This window comes from Genypterus blacodes, unplaced genomic scaffold, assembly GCF_046128005.1.
Source record: "Genypterus blacodes isolate CSIRO-AG114 ecotype Tasmania unplaced genomic scaffold, CSIRO-AGI_Gbla_v1 ptg000131l_1, whole genome shotgun sequence".
NCBI lineage: Eukaryota > Metazoa > Chordata > Actinopteri > Ophidiiformes > Ophidiidae > Genypterus > Genypterus blacodes.
Window position 1 is genome coordinate 285,001 of NW_027466933.1, and position 13,841 is coordinate 298,841.

Below are 13,841 nucleotides of genomic sequence, written 5' to 3' on the forward strand. Positions count from 1 at the left end.
TGTGTGAGAGAGTGTGTGAGTTCACCCTCCATCCTCCCGTCTCATTCTGACGGCCCCACGCCTTGTGAGGGCTAAAGTACTAACACGCATGATCGCCTGTTCACCCCGGCTCTGCACCCTGAGACGGCATGCTTCAACTTCCTGCCCAGGAGACGCCACGTGACTGACTGATGTGTTTTTGTCTTCCTCCTCCTCCTCTTCCTCGGGTTGTTTCTACCCGAATACATCCAGGCGGGAACGGACGCATGGCCCAGTTCTTCCGTGGGAATCTGGCCGGGCTCATGATTCGTTCAGGCAAGCTGGAGAACAAGAAGGTGATCGACTGCCTGTACACCTGCAAGGAAGGGCTGGACGTGCAGCTGCCTGAGGAGGTGGCTTCAGCCGTCAAGGTGAGGAGGACAGAGATGGAGATGTAAATGAGGAGTCCTTGGGTCAAACAGGTCCTCAGTTCACACATCTGACAGCCGCCATCTCGTCTCTCTCTCTCAGGTGGAGTTTAACCCCAACCAGTCGTCTCTGACCGTGGAGGGCGACGACATCGACGCCTTCGACAAAGTCATGCAGCACATCTCCTACCTGAACTCCCGTCAGTTCCCCACGCCCGGCATCCGCCACCTGCGCGTCTCCACCACCGTGAAGTGAGTGGAGTCGCACCAGACACCTCAAAGTGCTTCACTCTCCATTTCTCACCTTCATCTGTCAGTCAAGAGCAGCCGTAGAGAAGCGTAGAGAAACGGCTCCTAATTGGCAGGCAGGAGCCGTTTCCTCTCTCCACTTAACATGCAGGAGCGGCGTGCAGGGGTGAGATGGAGGTCAGGAGCTTTAATCAGCCTGCAGAACGGAACAATCTGAAATGTTTAAGGCTGCAGAATGATGGAGGAGCTTTCATTGTTTCCCTGTTAGCTGGGATTTAAGGAGGAATTGCGTATAAACATATACAGATGGTGTTCAAACCTTCCATTTCCTCCCCTAGGTGCTTCAACGAGGAGGCGTGTGTGTCGGTGGCGGATGCGGAGGGTTACGTGATGGTGCTGCAGCCCGAAGAGCCCAAGATCAGCCTGAGCGGCATCGACCACTTCGCCCGCAGCGCCGCCGAGTTTGAGAGCCAGGAGGGCGTGACGCTGTTCCCCGAGCTACGCATCGTCAGCACCATCACTCGCGAGGTGGAGGCCGACACGGAGGCTGAGGCCGCCGAGGGGGCCGAGGACGATCCCACAGGTGGGACACACACACGCGGTAAAGTCCCTGCGGAAGCGTAAACACACTGATATCTGCGTGGATGCGTCCGGGAACGTAGCGGCTTAGCCCCCCGGGGGAGGGAGGGATGGGACGGAGCGAGAGAGAGAGAAAATGGAGGGAAGGATAAGTTGTTTATTGCGTGGTGGGCGGGGTCAGAGGACGGGCCGCGCCATCTGCTCGGCTCGTACGGGAGAGACAATGGACGCTGACACAGATCCAGGCAGATACCGTGTCCCGCCGTCAACAACAGGGACATACGGGACAAAAGAGCTTACAGGGATCTGTGGATGTTACCTGCTATAAAAATCCCCCCCAACACACACACACACACACACACACACACACACACACACACACACACACACACACACACACACACACACACACCCAGCTGGGAGTCAAAGGCCACACCTGTGCCGTCTCAGTTCGTTGTTGTTTTTCAGCCTCTTGTCCTGGTTTGACTCCAGGTTGAATCGGAGCTAAACCATCACTCTGTTGTCCATTCCCATGAATATCAAAAACCTAAGAAGGACACCGATGTCATTTAAGTCTCCATGGTGACGCTCTCACGGTCAACCAGTCGGATTGTTTCTGTCAGACGTAAACAGAGGTGCAGGTTTCTGGAGTTGGAGAGAAAAGTTTGTGGGTAAAAAGTTAGAAACTCTTTTCCAGCTGTGATTTGTGCAGCTGGTGTTTATCTGTGAGTCAGAAGTAACCAATCAGCTGCAGTTTAGACTCTGGGTTGTAATTATGTGACGGGTTTGCAGAAAGTGATTTAGAACCGCAGCCTGATTTGTAAACTGTGATTATTGTAGAAACAAATGATTGAACATTTCTCTCCCTCATGTTTATAATCCTATCTTTCAGTCCAGGCCTTCAGATCTTCTTTGTTGTTAAACTTTATTCTCTCTTCTTGTTTCAGTCCAAGAGACGGTGGTGTCGGAGGAGATCATGCACAACCTGGACACGTGTGAGGTGACGGTGGTGGGAGACGAGCTGGACGGGGAACACGAGAGCCTGGAGGTCGACATGAGCCAGCTGCAGCAACGCAGCCTGGAGATGAGCTCATCCAACCTGGGCCTGGTCATCACAGGTACCCATCACACACACACACACACACACACACACACACACACACACACACAGACCTGCTGGTTTGATGCCTGGTTGACTTGTTTCCTCTCTGTGTTCCAGGCGTGAACACGATGTCCAACTACGAGCAGGTCCTTCACCTGATCCGGTACAAGAACTGGCACACTGAGGCTCTGTTTGACAGGAAGTTCAAGATGGTCTGCTCCGAGCTGAACGGACGCTACATCAGCAACGACTTCAAAGTGGAGGTAGGAGCCGGCGATTGTCTTTTACGCTTCAGCTTCGGAGACTGTGGATCATCACCTGAAGGTCTGACCTGTTTCTTTTCCTCCTCTTCCTCCTCTTCCTCCCTCTTCCAGGTGAACGTGATCCACACAGCCAATCCCCTGGACCACGCCAACAACGCCATGGTGCAGCCCAACTTCATCAACCCCGTCCATCACGCCTCAGTGGATCTGTCCGGTCACAACCTGGTCAACGCTCACCAGGCCTCAGGTACGGAGACACGCAGAGGGTTAAACTCTCAGAGTCTGAGCTCTGAGTCACGACGAAGATGAAGGATCGGAAAGAAATCAGAAGCCTAAAACCTCCCATCCCGTCTCTCGTCTTGTTGTTGTGACTTCAAACGGTCGCTGTGTGGTCGATGACATCACTAATCTGCTGTTAGAGTTCAGACTGAGCTCATAATCAAAGGAGTAATCTGCTTAATGATTCAGAAATATCTGGCCCGCAGCATGAAGAGCGTTTGGGGGATTAAGTGTTTGGCATTAAGCAGAAGTGGGACGCGTCTGAAACACTGGGAGAGCTCCCGCCAGCTAATGGCACGAGGGGAGGGATTAAAAAGTCCAGCGCTCGTCGGCGACATCTGTACGGCTCTGATGCTCTGATGCTCTGACACACACACACACACACACACACACACGTTTGGAACAGGAGCTGATGTTTGTAGCGCTGAAACACAGAAGTGAGAGGTGACACACCTGCCAGGCTGTCAGAAAGACACAACTCCAGCTGCTAATGTGTCGAACAATCGCACAAGTTTACAGCGCCCCCTACAGGAAAATATTCAATCAATCTGTCCCCACTTTCCTTCTGTAAATGATTGATGACCTGAGAGTGAATAAACATGGAACGTAAAGTTAGAGTTGCCCTTCAAAGTGCCGCACGGCTTTTAATTCCAAACCTCTCTCCATTAAAGTGGGAAAGGCAGGTGGAGGCAGTGTTGCATCATGGGGGATTTTCAGTATTTGTCAAAACGTCATCAGGAAAAAAAAAGTCATTACATTTCCAGGGTGTGTTGTGTTTGCTAACCTCTTACTGTGTGTGTGTGTGTGTGTGTGTGTGTGTGTGTGTGTGCGCAGTGGTCCCTAGCGCCGCCACCATCGTCATCGTGGTGTGTGTGAGCTTCCTGGTGTTTATGATCATCCTGGGCGTGTTCCGTATCCGGGCGGCACACCAGCGCACCGTGAGAGACCAGGAGAACGGCAAAGAGAACGAGATGGACTGGGACGACTCGGCGCTCACCATCACCGTCAACCCCATGGAGGTAAACGCACGACGAAGAGCAGAGGAGCGGCGTTAACATGCAGCTTTCTGTCTCGGCTCTTTCAATCTGAACCTTTTTGGCTAAACCCCGCCCTCTTTCTGTGACGCAGACATACGAGGACCAACACAGCAGCGAGGAGGAGGAGGAAGAGGAGGAGGAGAGCGAGGACGGCGAGGAGGAAGACGACATCACCAGCGCCGAGTCGGAGAGCAGCGAAGACGAGGAGGGCGGAGAGCCGGAGGACCAGCAGGGGGCCAACAGACAGCAGCAGCTGGAGTGGGACGACTCCACCCTCACCTATTAGAACACACACACACACAAGCTCCTCACACACACACACACACACACACACACACCACTGACACAGAGCAAGCAGCCACACACACACACACTCGCACACACACACACACACACACTCTCTCACCTCCTATTTTCTTTCCAAGGAGCCATGATGTATAAATCCTCCCCTCCCCTCGGCGTGCGTCTGTGTGGTCCGCTCCGGGTTTTCCTGTCGTTCTCTTCTTCGTGGTGCTGCTGCGTGTCGTCATCACCCGATTGCTGATTTTTACTCTTATAAATTTTTTTATTTATTACATTTTAAGTTTCCCAGGAAAACTTGGGCCTCGGTTCGGTCCCGAGCGACCGGAGGAGGAAGCCGACCTGCACTTTGTTTTACGTTGTTTCCTCTCTCTCTCTCTCTCTCTCGCTTGTAGATTCTGTCGCTAAGATCACGTGTAGCTACGACGACGAAACAAGACGCTTTTAAACCGCTAGGCCGCCTTTTCTTTCTTTGTTAAATTTCCGTTCTTTCTTTTAGTGCATGAGGATATTTGAGAAGTCGTATGTGTAGAGAATTTAAATTGCTTTTTAAAGATTTTGTAAATATGGAGAAAGCGTGTAATTAGTCGATGTGTTAGTGAAGAGCCTCTCAGCAGGGGGCGCGGTATCTAAAAACCGACGCTACGTACGTCATGTAGAATATCTGTGTCACAGAGGCTGTAGCATGCTGCAACAAAAAAATAATAATAAATAATAAAAAACACTTTGGCAAAGCTGCTTGTACAAAAATTAAAAAAAAAACGGCGCTTCAAAGGTGAGAAACCCAGGACTGTTCAGCGGAGGTTTCCATGGCGACGCGGCGTTTATTTACAGAGGTTGGGGGGGGGAAGCGGGTTTATTTTTTCTGGCGTCTGCATCGGGCAGGACTGGTGGACCGGGTTCGGTTTCGGCTTCGTACGCGCTTTTGCTTGCTCCGGTGTTTCACGGCCACTAGGTGTCACTGTTGTACAGACGGGATTCTCTCTCTCTCTCTTTCTCTTTTTCTCTCTTTTAGTTCCAGAGTAATCATGCATATGTACAAACCTCCATCTGTGTGTGGAACCGGTACGGTGTCGCGTTCAGGGTACGGGTGGGAGTGTTTTCTCCGCAGCTTTAAACTGCTTCTCCTCCGTGTTTCAGTCCCGCTGTGCTGACTGAAGCAAGCAGGAACTAAACAAAAGCCCCTCAGACGCCTGAAAGTGCAGATTTACGAGCGACATGAAAGTACATTTATCAAGAAAAAGTACTTTTTAATTGATTTTGTTTCCCCCTTCATCGTGTTGCTATTTATGAAACAATGCATTTCCTGAGATGCGTTTTTAAACCGGTTGCCTATGATAAAGTGTCGTTCTGTTTCCGGTATTCCCGTAGCTTCATTCAATATCTGCAGAAATACAGGAAACTCTTTGAAATCGCATCTGTTTTGTTCTTTTCTTGAATCTTAAAGTGATTTTTTTTTTGTTTTGCAGTAGACCACTAGATTTTATTGTACATGAAACTGTACTGTAGAGTTGTTCTAAGATATTTGTTTACATTTGGTAAACCTATTTTTTCCTTTTCTGCCGTTAGTGTATAAAGCTTCATTTGGGAACAAAACTCGACCTCCTCTCTCTCACACCCTGATGTGTGTTTATGTACCGTCACACTTTAACCATTTAGTGTTTGTCTCAAGTTTTCTGATTCAGAGTAAAAGTGTAAACTTGCTTTAAGACGAGATTTGGATCTTTTGCAGTTCGTTTAATGAGAATGTGGCATTAATTGGGGGGAAAAATAATAATAAAGTTGGTGTTGAGTCTCATATTTTGCATGCAAATCTATTTTCAAAATTGAACGACCACACACACACGCACACACACGAGCTCTTTGCAAATTCCATACAAGTTGAGTTTCGGAGGCTGCAGTATTTTGGAGTTTATTCCTGATTTCTGGGCCGTGGGGTGGAAACGTGTCTCCCCCTCCATGATGACCTGGGTTAGGGTTGCCAGGTCTGAAGCGGCTGAGTTGGGAGTGCGAATGGAAACGTGCATCTCACACACTTATCCAGGCCCTCTCAGTACACTGTTGTTTTTTCTTATTTTTGTAGAAAATAAATGTTTAATGGTAGATTCCTTTCAGAGCTGGGGGGGGGGGGGTCCAACTCTTTCAGTTAGTTGTTATATTAGTAAGCTGTCACGTGTCCATGTTAATGTGTAAGAGCAGTAGATCCATATCGTGTCATCTATAGATATTGTACCAAATCATATTGATGGACTCCTCCACCTCATAAACATGATTATTGACTTGCTTCAGGCGGAGTGTCGGTGTAGTGAAAGGTTGTTGTTTAGTTCGCCCGACCTTCTGACGGATGAGGGCAGCAGGATTCACAAGCCAGATTAAAATAAAGCCTGTCCGTGTCAGAATTCCCAATATTCCCACTTTATCCACGGATCGATTTTTGAAATGTCCCGGTTTTGCTCCTGAGACGGATGAAAGTAGACTGAATTGATTGTCACTGCCTAACAAGCTAGAACTGTCAAAACACAATGATTTAAGGCGGAATGTTTGTGTTTGAACCTCAGAGTGAGAAAGGAGACGTTACACACACATACACACACACACACACACACACAGATCCAGTCCGTCTCACCAATCCACAACACTATTTTGTTTGTTTTCTTGTTTTCAATGTTTGCTCAGAATGGAAGGCCACGATGTTGTCGGAGCGGTTGGATACTTTCCTTTGTGCTTGTTGGGAGCTGCTCTCACTTTTCTACTAATTGCAAGGCGGATTGTAGTCAAGTCGATGCTTGCTCGTAAACAAAATAAAGGAGGATGAGATGAGGAACGACTTCTGTCTGTGCTGCTTTTCATTCGTCGGTCAGGAGGAAACTGCATCGCTGCTGCAGTGGCGTGTGTGTGAGTACACACCCTGTTAGAGCAAACACAGGGGCGGAGAAACGAAGCATTGGCGCCATCTGGTGGTGGGAACTTGGTAAAGCGCAAGGATCCAAAATCCATAAAATGAAACCGAAACAAATAACGTGAATACAACTTTGTGATTGAACACTTTGTCTTTACTGACATTCAAAGCGGATTTTGTAAACACAGACACCATGACAATAGAAACAACTTCACAATCCAACACAGACTTGCATTAAATAGCAGTTTGTTAAGCTTGTAAAGTTCAGTGTGTGAGGCCGGATTCTGCAGACGTGAACGTAAACTGGACTGAATTAGAAGTAAAATAAAATCAATCACTTGGTGAAATGCATATATATGAGGAAATTAAAACGTAAGGAGCTTTATTTGATGGCTGGAGAGATCAAAACACAAACACTGGTATTGTTTGAGGCCTCACAGATCTAAACATCTCTCATCCTGTATGTTTGTGTTATCTTGCAGTATGTTGACTCTGCATCGCTCACATAGACATTAATTAAAGCGACCTCATCTTCTGAGGCTGTTAAACGACCACGCAGAGTTCATAATGAAACACAGCGGCTCAACACAGCGTCTGACAGATGAAAAAGCTAAACGTGTCTTTTCTGTCCGTGTGGAGGAATCACACACACACACCACCAGACGCTCTCCTGTCAATCACTTTAGAATCATTTAAGAAACGTTAAAACCATGAAAATAATAAAAAGATAAACATTCACTATGGCTTCCTCGTGCCTTGGTAGTGTTTTCATGCCCATAGCCCCAGAAATTGCACATAAAGCCGCCATCATCATCATCAAAACACCAATTTCCAGCTTCAATAAGAAAAACCACAAATCACATGGGGATACCACACACACACACACACACACACACACACACACACACACACACACACACACACACACACACACACACACACACACACACACACACACACACACACACACACACACACACACACACACACACACACACACACACACACACACACACACACACACACACACACACACACACACACACACACACACACACACACACACACCTCTAAATACAACGTGCACTCCAGGACAAGTTAGAGACATTTTCAAACAACTTGGGAGTAAAAAAGATAATACTGTTAAAAAGTAAAAGCATCTTCAGCCACACCTACAAGTGCACTGATCGATTACGTCATTGATTCCTGATTGGCACTTTCCTCCCCGCTGATAACAGAGACGTTCTGTCGGAGCGTCGTCAAGGTTTGGTTTTCACGCCGGAGCTCGCTAGAGCCAGAATTTTATCCTCGGACCCTGAAACAGAAGATGAAGTGAAATTAGTCGAGTGTGTTTGCTGGGCCTCTGTGATCGATGATGTCATCTGTCAGTCGCCCGGTTGTTCTCACCAAGATCTGCTGTCACTTTCTCAAACTGGCTCATTGTTGCCGTGGCGTTCTCCGTCAGGAACGTCTCGTCCTCTGCAGTGAGCTGACGGGAACAGAAAAAGAAAAAGAATTAAGATAAGAGTTCACTGACACGTCACAGCGCCCTCTGCTGGCCTGTGAGAGCAGCAGAGAGAGAGAAACGCTTCAGTGAGAAGTCACACAGAGTCACGAGCTGCTGAATCATCACGTGTGTGCTGTGTGGCTCTTCTTCCTCACCTTCTCCCCCAGCTTCCTCAGAGCCGTGAGGATTTCCAACTTCTGTTGCGTGTGCACGTCCCGGGACAGCTTCCCCACCATCACGTCTCGGTCCATCTGCACGCCACCACACAAACCATGAGGGATGATTTAACGCAGACACACACACACTCAAACACAGATGCACACAGACTGACAAAGTGGGTGTATTTATCAGAGGTTGTGATCCAAACCTCTGCCAGTCTGGTCCTCAGCTGTCCCGGCTGCTTCTTGGCGAACAGTCGGATCACCTCTGGAGTTTTGAAGGCCTGGCTGATGGCGGCTCGGATCGCCTGAGAAGAACAAAGAGTTTAGATTATTTTGTCCTTTACGTAAATCTTATAGGTGCTGTCGACTCCAGCTGACTCAAGGCCTCAGTTCATCAAACAAGTGAACTCTGGAATGTCCCGTCAGCTCCATCTAGAGGCCCTTTGTGGTACTGCAGGTTCTTACCAGCTGCATTCCACTGAGTTCATCCACAAGTGTCATGTCTCCTGACATGATCTTCTTCAACGAGTCGTTAAATTCACTCAGCTGTTCTAGGGTTTCCTTCTTGGTCTCTTCATACTCTTCATCATCCAGCTCTTCCCTAGAATAAACAAACGCATTGAAATGAATACAACAAACGTCTGGCAGCCATAAACAAGGAGGAAGACCTGCTCCTCTGTGTTGCACCTGCATTCCTCCAGGTCCTGCAGCTGCTGCATCAGTCGGTCGAGCTGCTCCTCCATGTTTTGCCTCAATTTCCCAGTTTCTAATTTTCCAAGTGAAGCCATCCTCGCTGATTAAATGCTGTTTAAACCTACAGGGAAAGCAAACAGACACTAAAACAGGACATAGGTGTGGATTCTATTGGGTAAACATTACGCGTTTATCTCTAGAACGCAATCTCCTCCGTTAAAGTGGTACAGTCATCGATATTTAGATCGATTTAACACCTAAACTGATAACCTGTGGATCTATGTGTTGGCTGCTATTTGTTGTTATGTAGCCGGTTAGCTTAGCTAGCAAGGTCCAGGCAGACATCTCACCTCGGCTCTCTTTGGAAACAGTTACCAGACGGGCGTTTCCTGCTAAAATATTTACATAAACATGAGGAAAACTCATAAAATAAACGCAACCGTTGATGGAAGCCGTGGTAAAATAACAACTTTAAAACAATGTAGTCAGGTAGAGTCTGTCAGAGCTGCTGCTGTTGAACGTGAAAATGTTTAAAATTTGTGGTTGTGAACGCAGCTCGCGTGATGTGGGCGAGGCGCGCGCTTCCTGCTTCGCTTCTGTCCAATCGGATCCCGCTTAGGTTTGTCGGCGTCCAATCATGAAGCGCGTCAGAGCGGCTGCCGGCGGCTGACAGCTCGCTTGTTATTGGACGTGTGTAAGCGGTGAGTAACAGCGTCGTTTCTCACATTGTTTCCACTTTTTTCCTTCATTCTGTTCCAAAGTGACGTATTTGTCCGTCAGCGTCTCCCTGCCCGTGTTACTCATGTTGGTGAACGCTTAGTGGGAAAGTCTGTTCGCCTTATTTCAAACGTGTCTTGCAGTAACGTAGCTAACGCGGACAGATTTGGTTGCAAATAATATACAGATAACAAAGCGCACAGATGCAGTTAAACTTTAATACTCGCGTCTGTAAGTTACTTTTACTCTGATTACACAACCTGATTGACACACAGAGGGGCTAAATCTTACTGTTAACCCCAAAATACTGTTGATCCGCTGCTACGACTTGAAAGTGACGTAGCCTTTACTGGTGAAGGTGCTTTGTGTATTAAATATGCAAAATGAATATTCAAATATTCTCAGTATTGTGTGATCACGGAGTGTGTTTTGCACGTGTGGTTCCAGGTGATCAATACTATTTCAATATTCAATAATAACAGGAAGTTGCCATTGAAGTTGCGATATCAAACTGTGTGAGGGTGAAAGCATGAGGCAGCTGCTTTATCTCCTGTGTGAAATCACATAAAGTCCAAAGATCCATGTCCACATTCATCCGCTCATGCTCTGTGTCATGTGTTAATGTGTGGGTATGAAGCTTCCCCTAAAGGTCAAAGGGTCATGATCTGTGTCGGTTTGTAACGTTTTGTTCTCCTTGTGCTTCAGCTCCAGCATGGCGGGTCAGCGACTAACCAAAGTGGTCCTGTTGGCCTGTGGGTCCTTCAACCCCGTCACCATCATGCACCTGAGGATGTTTGAACTCGCCCGGGACCACCTGGAAGACACAGGTTGAGTAAACGGAGGATATGATTGACTATTGATCCCGCATTAAGATCCGGTTTGTTAACGTGTGTCCCAGTTGACTAACGTGTCGTTCCTGTGAACCTCTACCTCCATCTGCAGGTCAGTTCAGTGTGGTGAGAGGCATCATCTCTCCTGTGGGCGACGCCTACAAGAAGAAGGGTCTGATCGAGGCGTGTCACCGCGTGGAGATGGCCAGACTCGCCACAGAGAGCTCAGACTGGATCTCAGTCGACCCCTGGGAGAGTTTGCAGCCTGAGTGGGTGGAAACGTCTAAAGTGATCCGGTGAGTTTGGTCTAATGACGTTCATGTCTGGTGACTTTGAGCGTCGGTGTTGCTGCAGGTGAGGTGAGGTCATACAGGATGTTGACGTGACAGATATCAGGTTATTTATGACAGACTTCATTATTCTGAGGTACCCTGCTGTTTCCCAGCTGCAGCATGAGGAAGTGTGTCTCTCATCTCCTCCTCCTCCTCCTCCTCCTCCTCATAGCTAATTCCTGACTAAAACCTCAACCACGCCTAGTAATACCTGTTAATCAAACAGGTGATTTACGGGCAGGGAGCGCTGAATGAGGATATTAAGACACCACAAAAGTAACAAGGTTTCTCTTTTAAAACACGAGATGAGTGTCAGTAACTCTTGCCTCATTTCCTTTATGTAATCATTCCTACATTAAGTTAATTAACCTCAAGAGCCTCATGGTACATTTGTGAGCAGGATCTGTGATTATAGAATGAATTTGGTCTGCCCACACTGGGCCTCACTTTCTCTCCTCGGCCGTCAGATGTGAAGGTTTTGTTCATAGTTTCTTTTTCATCAAATAACCGCAGACAGAGAATGATCTTAGATTTTGAAAGACACCTCCCATGCGGCGTTGCCTTATAACCGAGGCCCCAGTGAATAGATCCTCACAAAACGGACACTTTAATCTTTGTACGCTGTTGTCAATTTGAGCCTGAAGAGTGTTTTTGTCGTTAGATTGCACAAAGAAGTAGAAAACAATTACCCAGAAACCAAAATGATTTAAATTGATGTGAAATTTACCAAACAAAGCCAAAATAGTGTCGAGTCTTAGTTTTTTTAGTTTCTCTTTCGAACGGGAAGCAAACCTTAATGCTGTTTAGTTGTGTAACCAGTGTAGCTTGTTTGAATTGGTCTGAGACTTGAAGTCCTCTTGAGGCTCGACCTGACTCTGTGTCTGTACCGCGGTGTCAAAAAGTGTGTGGTTTATAATGTCTGCTGTATTTGTGTTTGTCTTCCAGGCATCACTACAAAGAGCTGGAGGCAGCAGAGGGGGACGAGGACGACGTGGACACTGTCAAGTATGCAAAGAAGAGACGAGTCCAGGAGAATTGTTACGAGGCTGCAGCCTGTCACAGAGGCAGAGGTCAGGACACGTGTCATTGTCTCAGTCTCCTCCCATCTCCCTCAGCTGACACAGGACAGGTCACACGCCACATTCTGCTTCCACGCTATTCAAGTTGTTACTGAACTCAATTAAGCTCATTCCTAAAGACAAAGCCTGAATGATGCACTTAAGGCTTAAATGATGCACATAAGGCTTGAATGATGCACTTCAAAGGGGTGTGGTCTTGTCTGTTAAGTCACACAAAGACAGACAAGACGTTATGTAGTGGGGAGGATCCTCCCGGGGCACAAAGACAGCATGTAGTACATTCTGTTCATTGCTGCTGTATTTAGAACATTGTGACCAACTTTCCGTGACCTCTGTTGTAACGACGTACAGAAATAGTGCCTGTGTTGGTGTGGATGAGGCTCAGAACTTATCAATCAGCCCACACAAATCAAACTTCAATTCCCTATGTGTGTCCTCAGATGATCCGTGCCTGATGTTGCTGTGTGGGGCCGACGTGCTGGAGTCCTTCGGCGTCCCTAACCTGTGGAAGCAGGAGGACATCGCCGAGATCGTGGGCCGCTACGGCGTCGTCTGCATCACCCGTGACGGAAACGACCCCCACAAGTTCATCCACCAGTCAGACACGCTGTGGAAGCACCGCAGGAACATCCACGTGGTCCACGAGTGGGTCACCAACGAGATCTCGGCCACGCAGATGCGGCGGGCGCTGCGTCGAGGTCAGAGCGTGAGGTATCTGGTGCCGGACGGCGTGGTGCGATACATCCGCCTGCACGGCCTGTACAGCGCTGAGAGCGAGAAGAAGAACGCTGAGGTCGTCCTCGCCCCCTTACAGAGATACACAGAAGCCTCCTCTAGCTGAAGAAGCTGAGGGACAACTTCCAACAAGTGCTGTGAGATGAAGATTAGGAGAACAAAGTCACTTCAGTCATTTCATTGATTCCTCCACCCGTGCCTGTTCTGTAGCTCAGACCTCCTGTGTGTTTTTCTTCTACAGTCTTTGTTAAGTGAAGAGATTTAGCGACATTTCACTTTGGTATGAATTAGTGTGTGTGGGGAAAGTATTAACTCTAACAGCTCAGAGGTGCTGCAAGCCTCAGAGCTATAGTTAGTACAGACGTGTGATTCACAGTTAGAAGCTCAATCATGAGAGAGAAGAACGACATAAACTGTGTTGGTGCTGAAAGATGATTGTCAGAACGAATGACCTGAAATCCAGTCCAGCCATTTTAGATCATAGTTTTGACTTATACAAGTTTGTTACATTTTTCTCAAACCAGTTTTCTATGCTCTCACTCAGGCAATAACAGGCAGCATGCACACAGTGTGTTTAGTCCGTGTTGTAGATTTATAAATGAAAGATGTGATTTGTATTTACTGGAGAAAAATAAACTTCCTTCTCTCCTGCTTTGTAATGTTGGCGGTTCATCTTTGTTGTTTCAGCCTCAC

At 47.6% G+C, this 13,841-nt stretch overlaps 3 protein-coding genes across 6 annotated transcripts in view; 2 read left to right on the plus strand and 1 right to left on the minus strand.

Moving 5' to 3' along the window:
• Window positions 1-5,993, plus strand: part of clstn1 (calsyntenin 1) — a 25,449-nt gene extending 19,456 nt beyond the window's left edge. For 2 of the 3 annotated variants that reach the window (XM_076163459.1, XM_076163457.1), the window contains 8 exons: window positions 232-389; window positions 490-638; window positions 974-1,218; window positions 2,162-2,332; window positions 2,434-2,579; window positions 2,691-2,826; window positions 3,693-3,877; window positions 3,987-5,993. In XM_076163459.1, coding sequence (XP_076019574.1) covers window positions 232-389; window positions 490-638; window positions 974-1,218; window positions 2,162-2,332; window positions 2,434-2,579; window positions 2,691-2,826; window positions 3,693-3,877; window positions 3,987-4,181 — 1,385 coding nt within the window. In that variant the 3' untranslated portion in view covers window positions 4,182-5,993. Of the gene's footprint in view, window positions 1-231; window positions 390-489; window positions 639-973; window positions 1,237-2,161; window positions 2,333-2,433; window positions 2,580-2,690; window positions 2,827-3,692; window positions 3,878-3,986 lie in introns of all 3 variants that reach the window. The other variant, XM_076163456.1, reaches the window with a different exon arrangement.
• Window positions 5,994-7,241: 1,248 nt separating this feature from the next.
• lzic (leucine zipper and CTNNBIP1 domain containing) lies at window positions 7,242-10,014 on the minus strand. Its single transcript, XM_076163431.1, has 7 exons — window positions 9,806-10,014; window positions 9,450-9,576; window positions 9,228-9,363; window positions 8,969-9,067; window positions 8,757-8,852; window positions 8,502-8,583; window positions 7,242-8,409 (listed from the first exon to the last, which is right to left on the minus strand). The coding sequence occupies exons 2-7, from the start codon at window positions 9,548-9,550 to the stop codon at window positions 8,354-8,356; spliced, it is 570 nt and encodes a 189-aa protein (XP_076019546.1). The 5' UTR covers window positions 9,551-9,576; window positions 9,806-10,014; the 3' UTR covers window positions 7,242-8,353.
• Window positions 10,015-10,091: 77 nt separating this feature from the next.
• Window positions 10,092-13,807, plus strand: LOC143010862 (nicotinamide/nicotinic acid mononucleotide adenylyltransferase 1-like). 2 transcript variants are annotated; one of them, XM_076163429.1, is made up of 5 exons: window positions 10,092-10,156; window positions 10,878-10,999; window positions 11,115-11,298; window positions 12,280-12,404; window positions 12,854-13,807. In XM_076163429.1, exons 2-5 carry the CDS (start codon window positions 10,885-10,887, stop codon window positions 13,252-13,254), a joined length of 825 nt encoding a protein of 274 aa, XP_076019544.1. In that variant the 5' UTR covers window positions 10,092-10,156; window positions 10,878-10,884; the 3' UTR covers window positions 13,255-13,807. The 2 variants fall into 2 exon arrangements, with proteins under 2 accessions (XP_076019544.1, XP_076019545.1); XM_076163430.1 differs by lacking the exon at window positions 10,092-10,156 and adding an exon at window positions 10,202-10,403.
• Window positions 13,808-13,841: the final 34 nt, after the last annotated feature.

What these genes read in the sequence shown, in the direction of transcription:
- lzic (XM_076163431.1), bottom strand. Translation starts at nt 9,550, where the DNA reads ATGGCTTCACTTGGAAAATTAGAAACTGGGAAATTGAGGCAAAACATG. An exon ending in AACTCAGTGGAATGCAGCTG is followed by an intron (nt 9,068 to 9,227) that starts GTAAGAACCTGC and finishes TGTTCTTCTCAG; the next exon opens with GCGATCCGAGCCGCCATCAG. An exon ending in TGAGGACCAGACTGGCAGAG is followed by an intron (nt 8,853 to 8,968) that starts GTTTGGATCACA and finishes GGTGGCGTGCAG; the next exon opens with ATGGACCGAGACGTGATGGT.
- LOC143010862 (XM_076163429.1), top strand. Translation starts at nt 10,885, where the DNA reads ATGGCGGGTCAGCGACTAACCAAAGTGGTCCTGTTGGCCTGTGGGTCC. An exon ending in GGACCACCTGGAAGACACAG is followed by an intron (nt 11,000 to 11,114) that starts GTTGAGTAAACG and finishes CTCCATCTGCAG; the next exon opens with GTCAGTTCAGTGTGGTGAGA. An exon ending in AGCCTGTCACAGAGGCAGAG is followed by an intron (nt 12,405 to 12,853) that starts GTCAGGACACGT and finishes GTGTGTCCTCAG; the next exon opens with ATGATCCGTGCCTGATGTTG.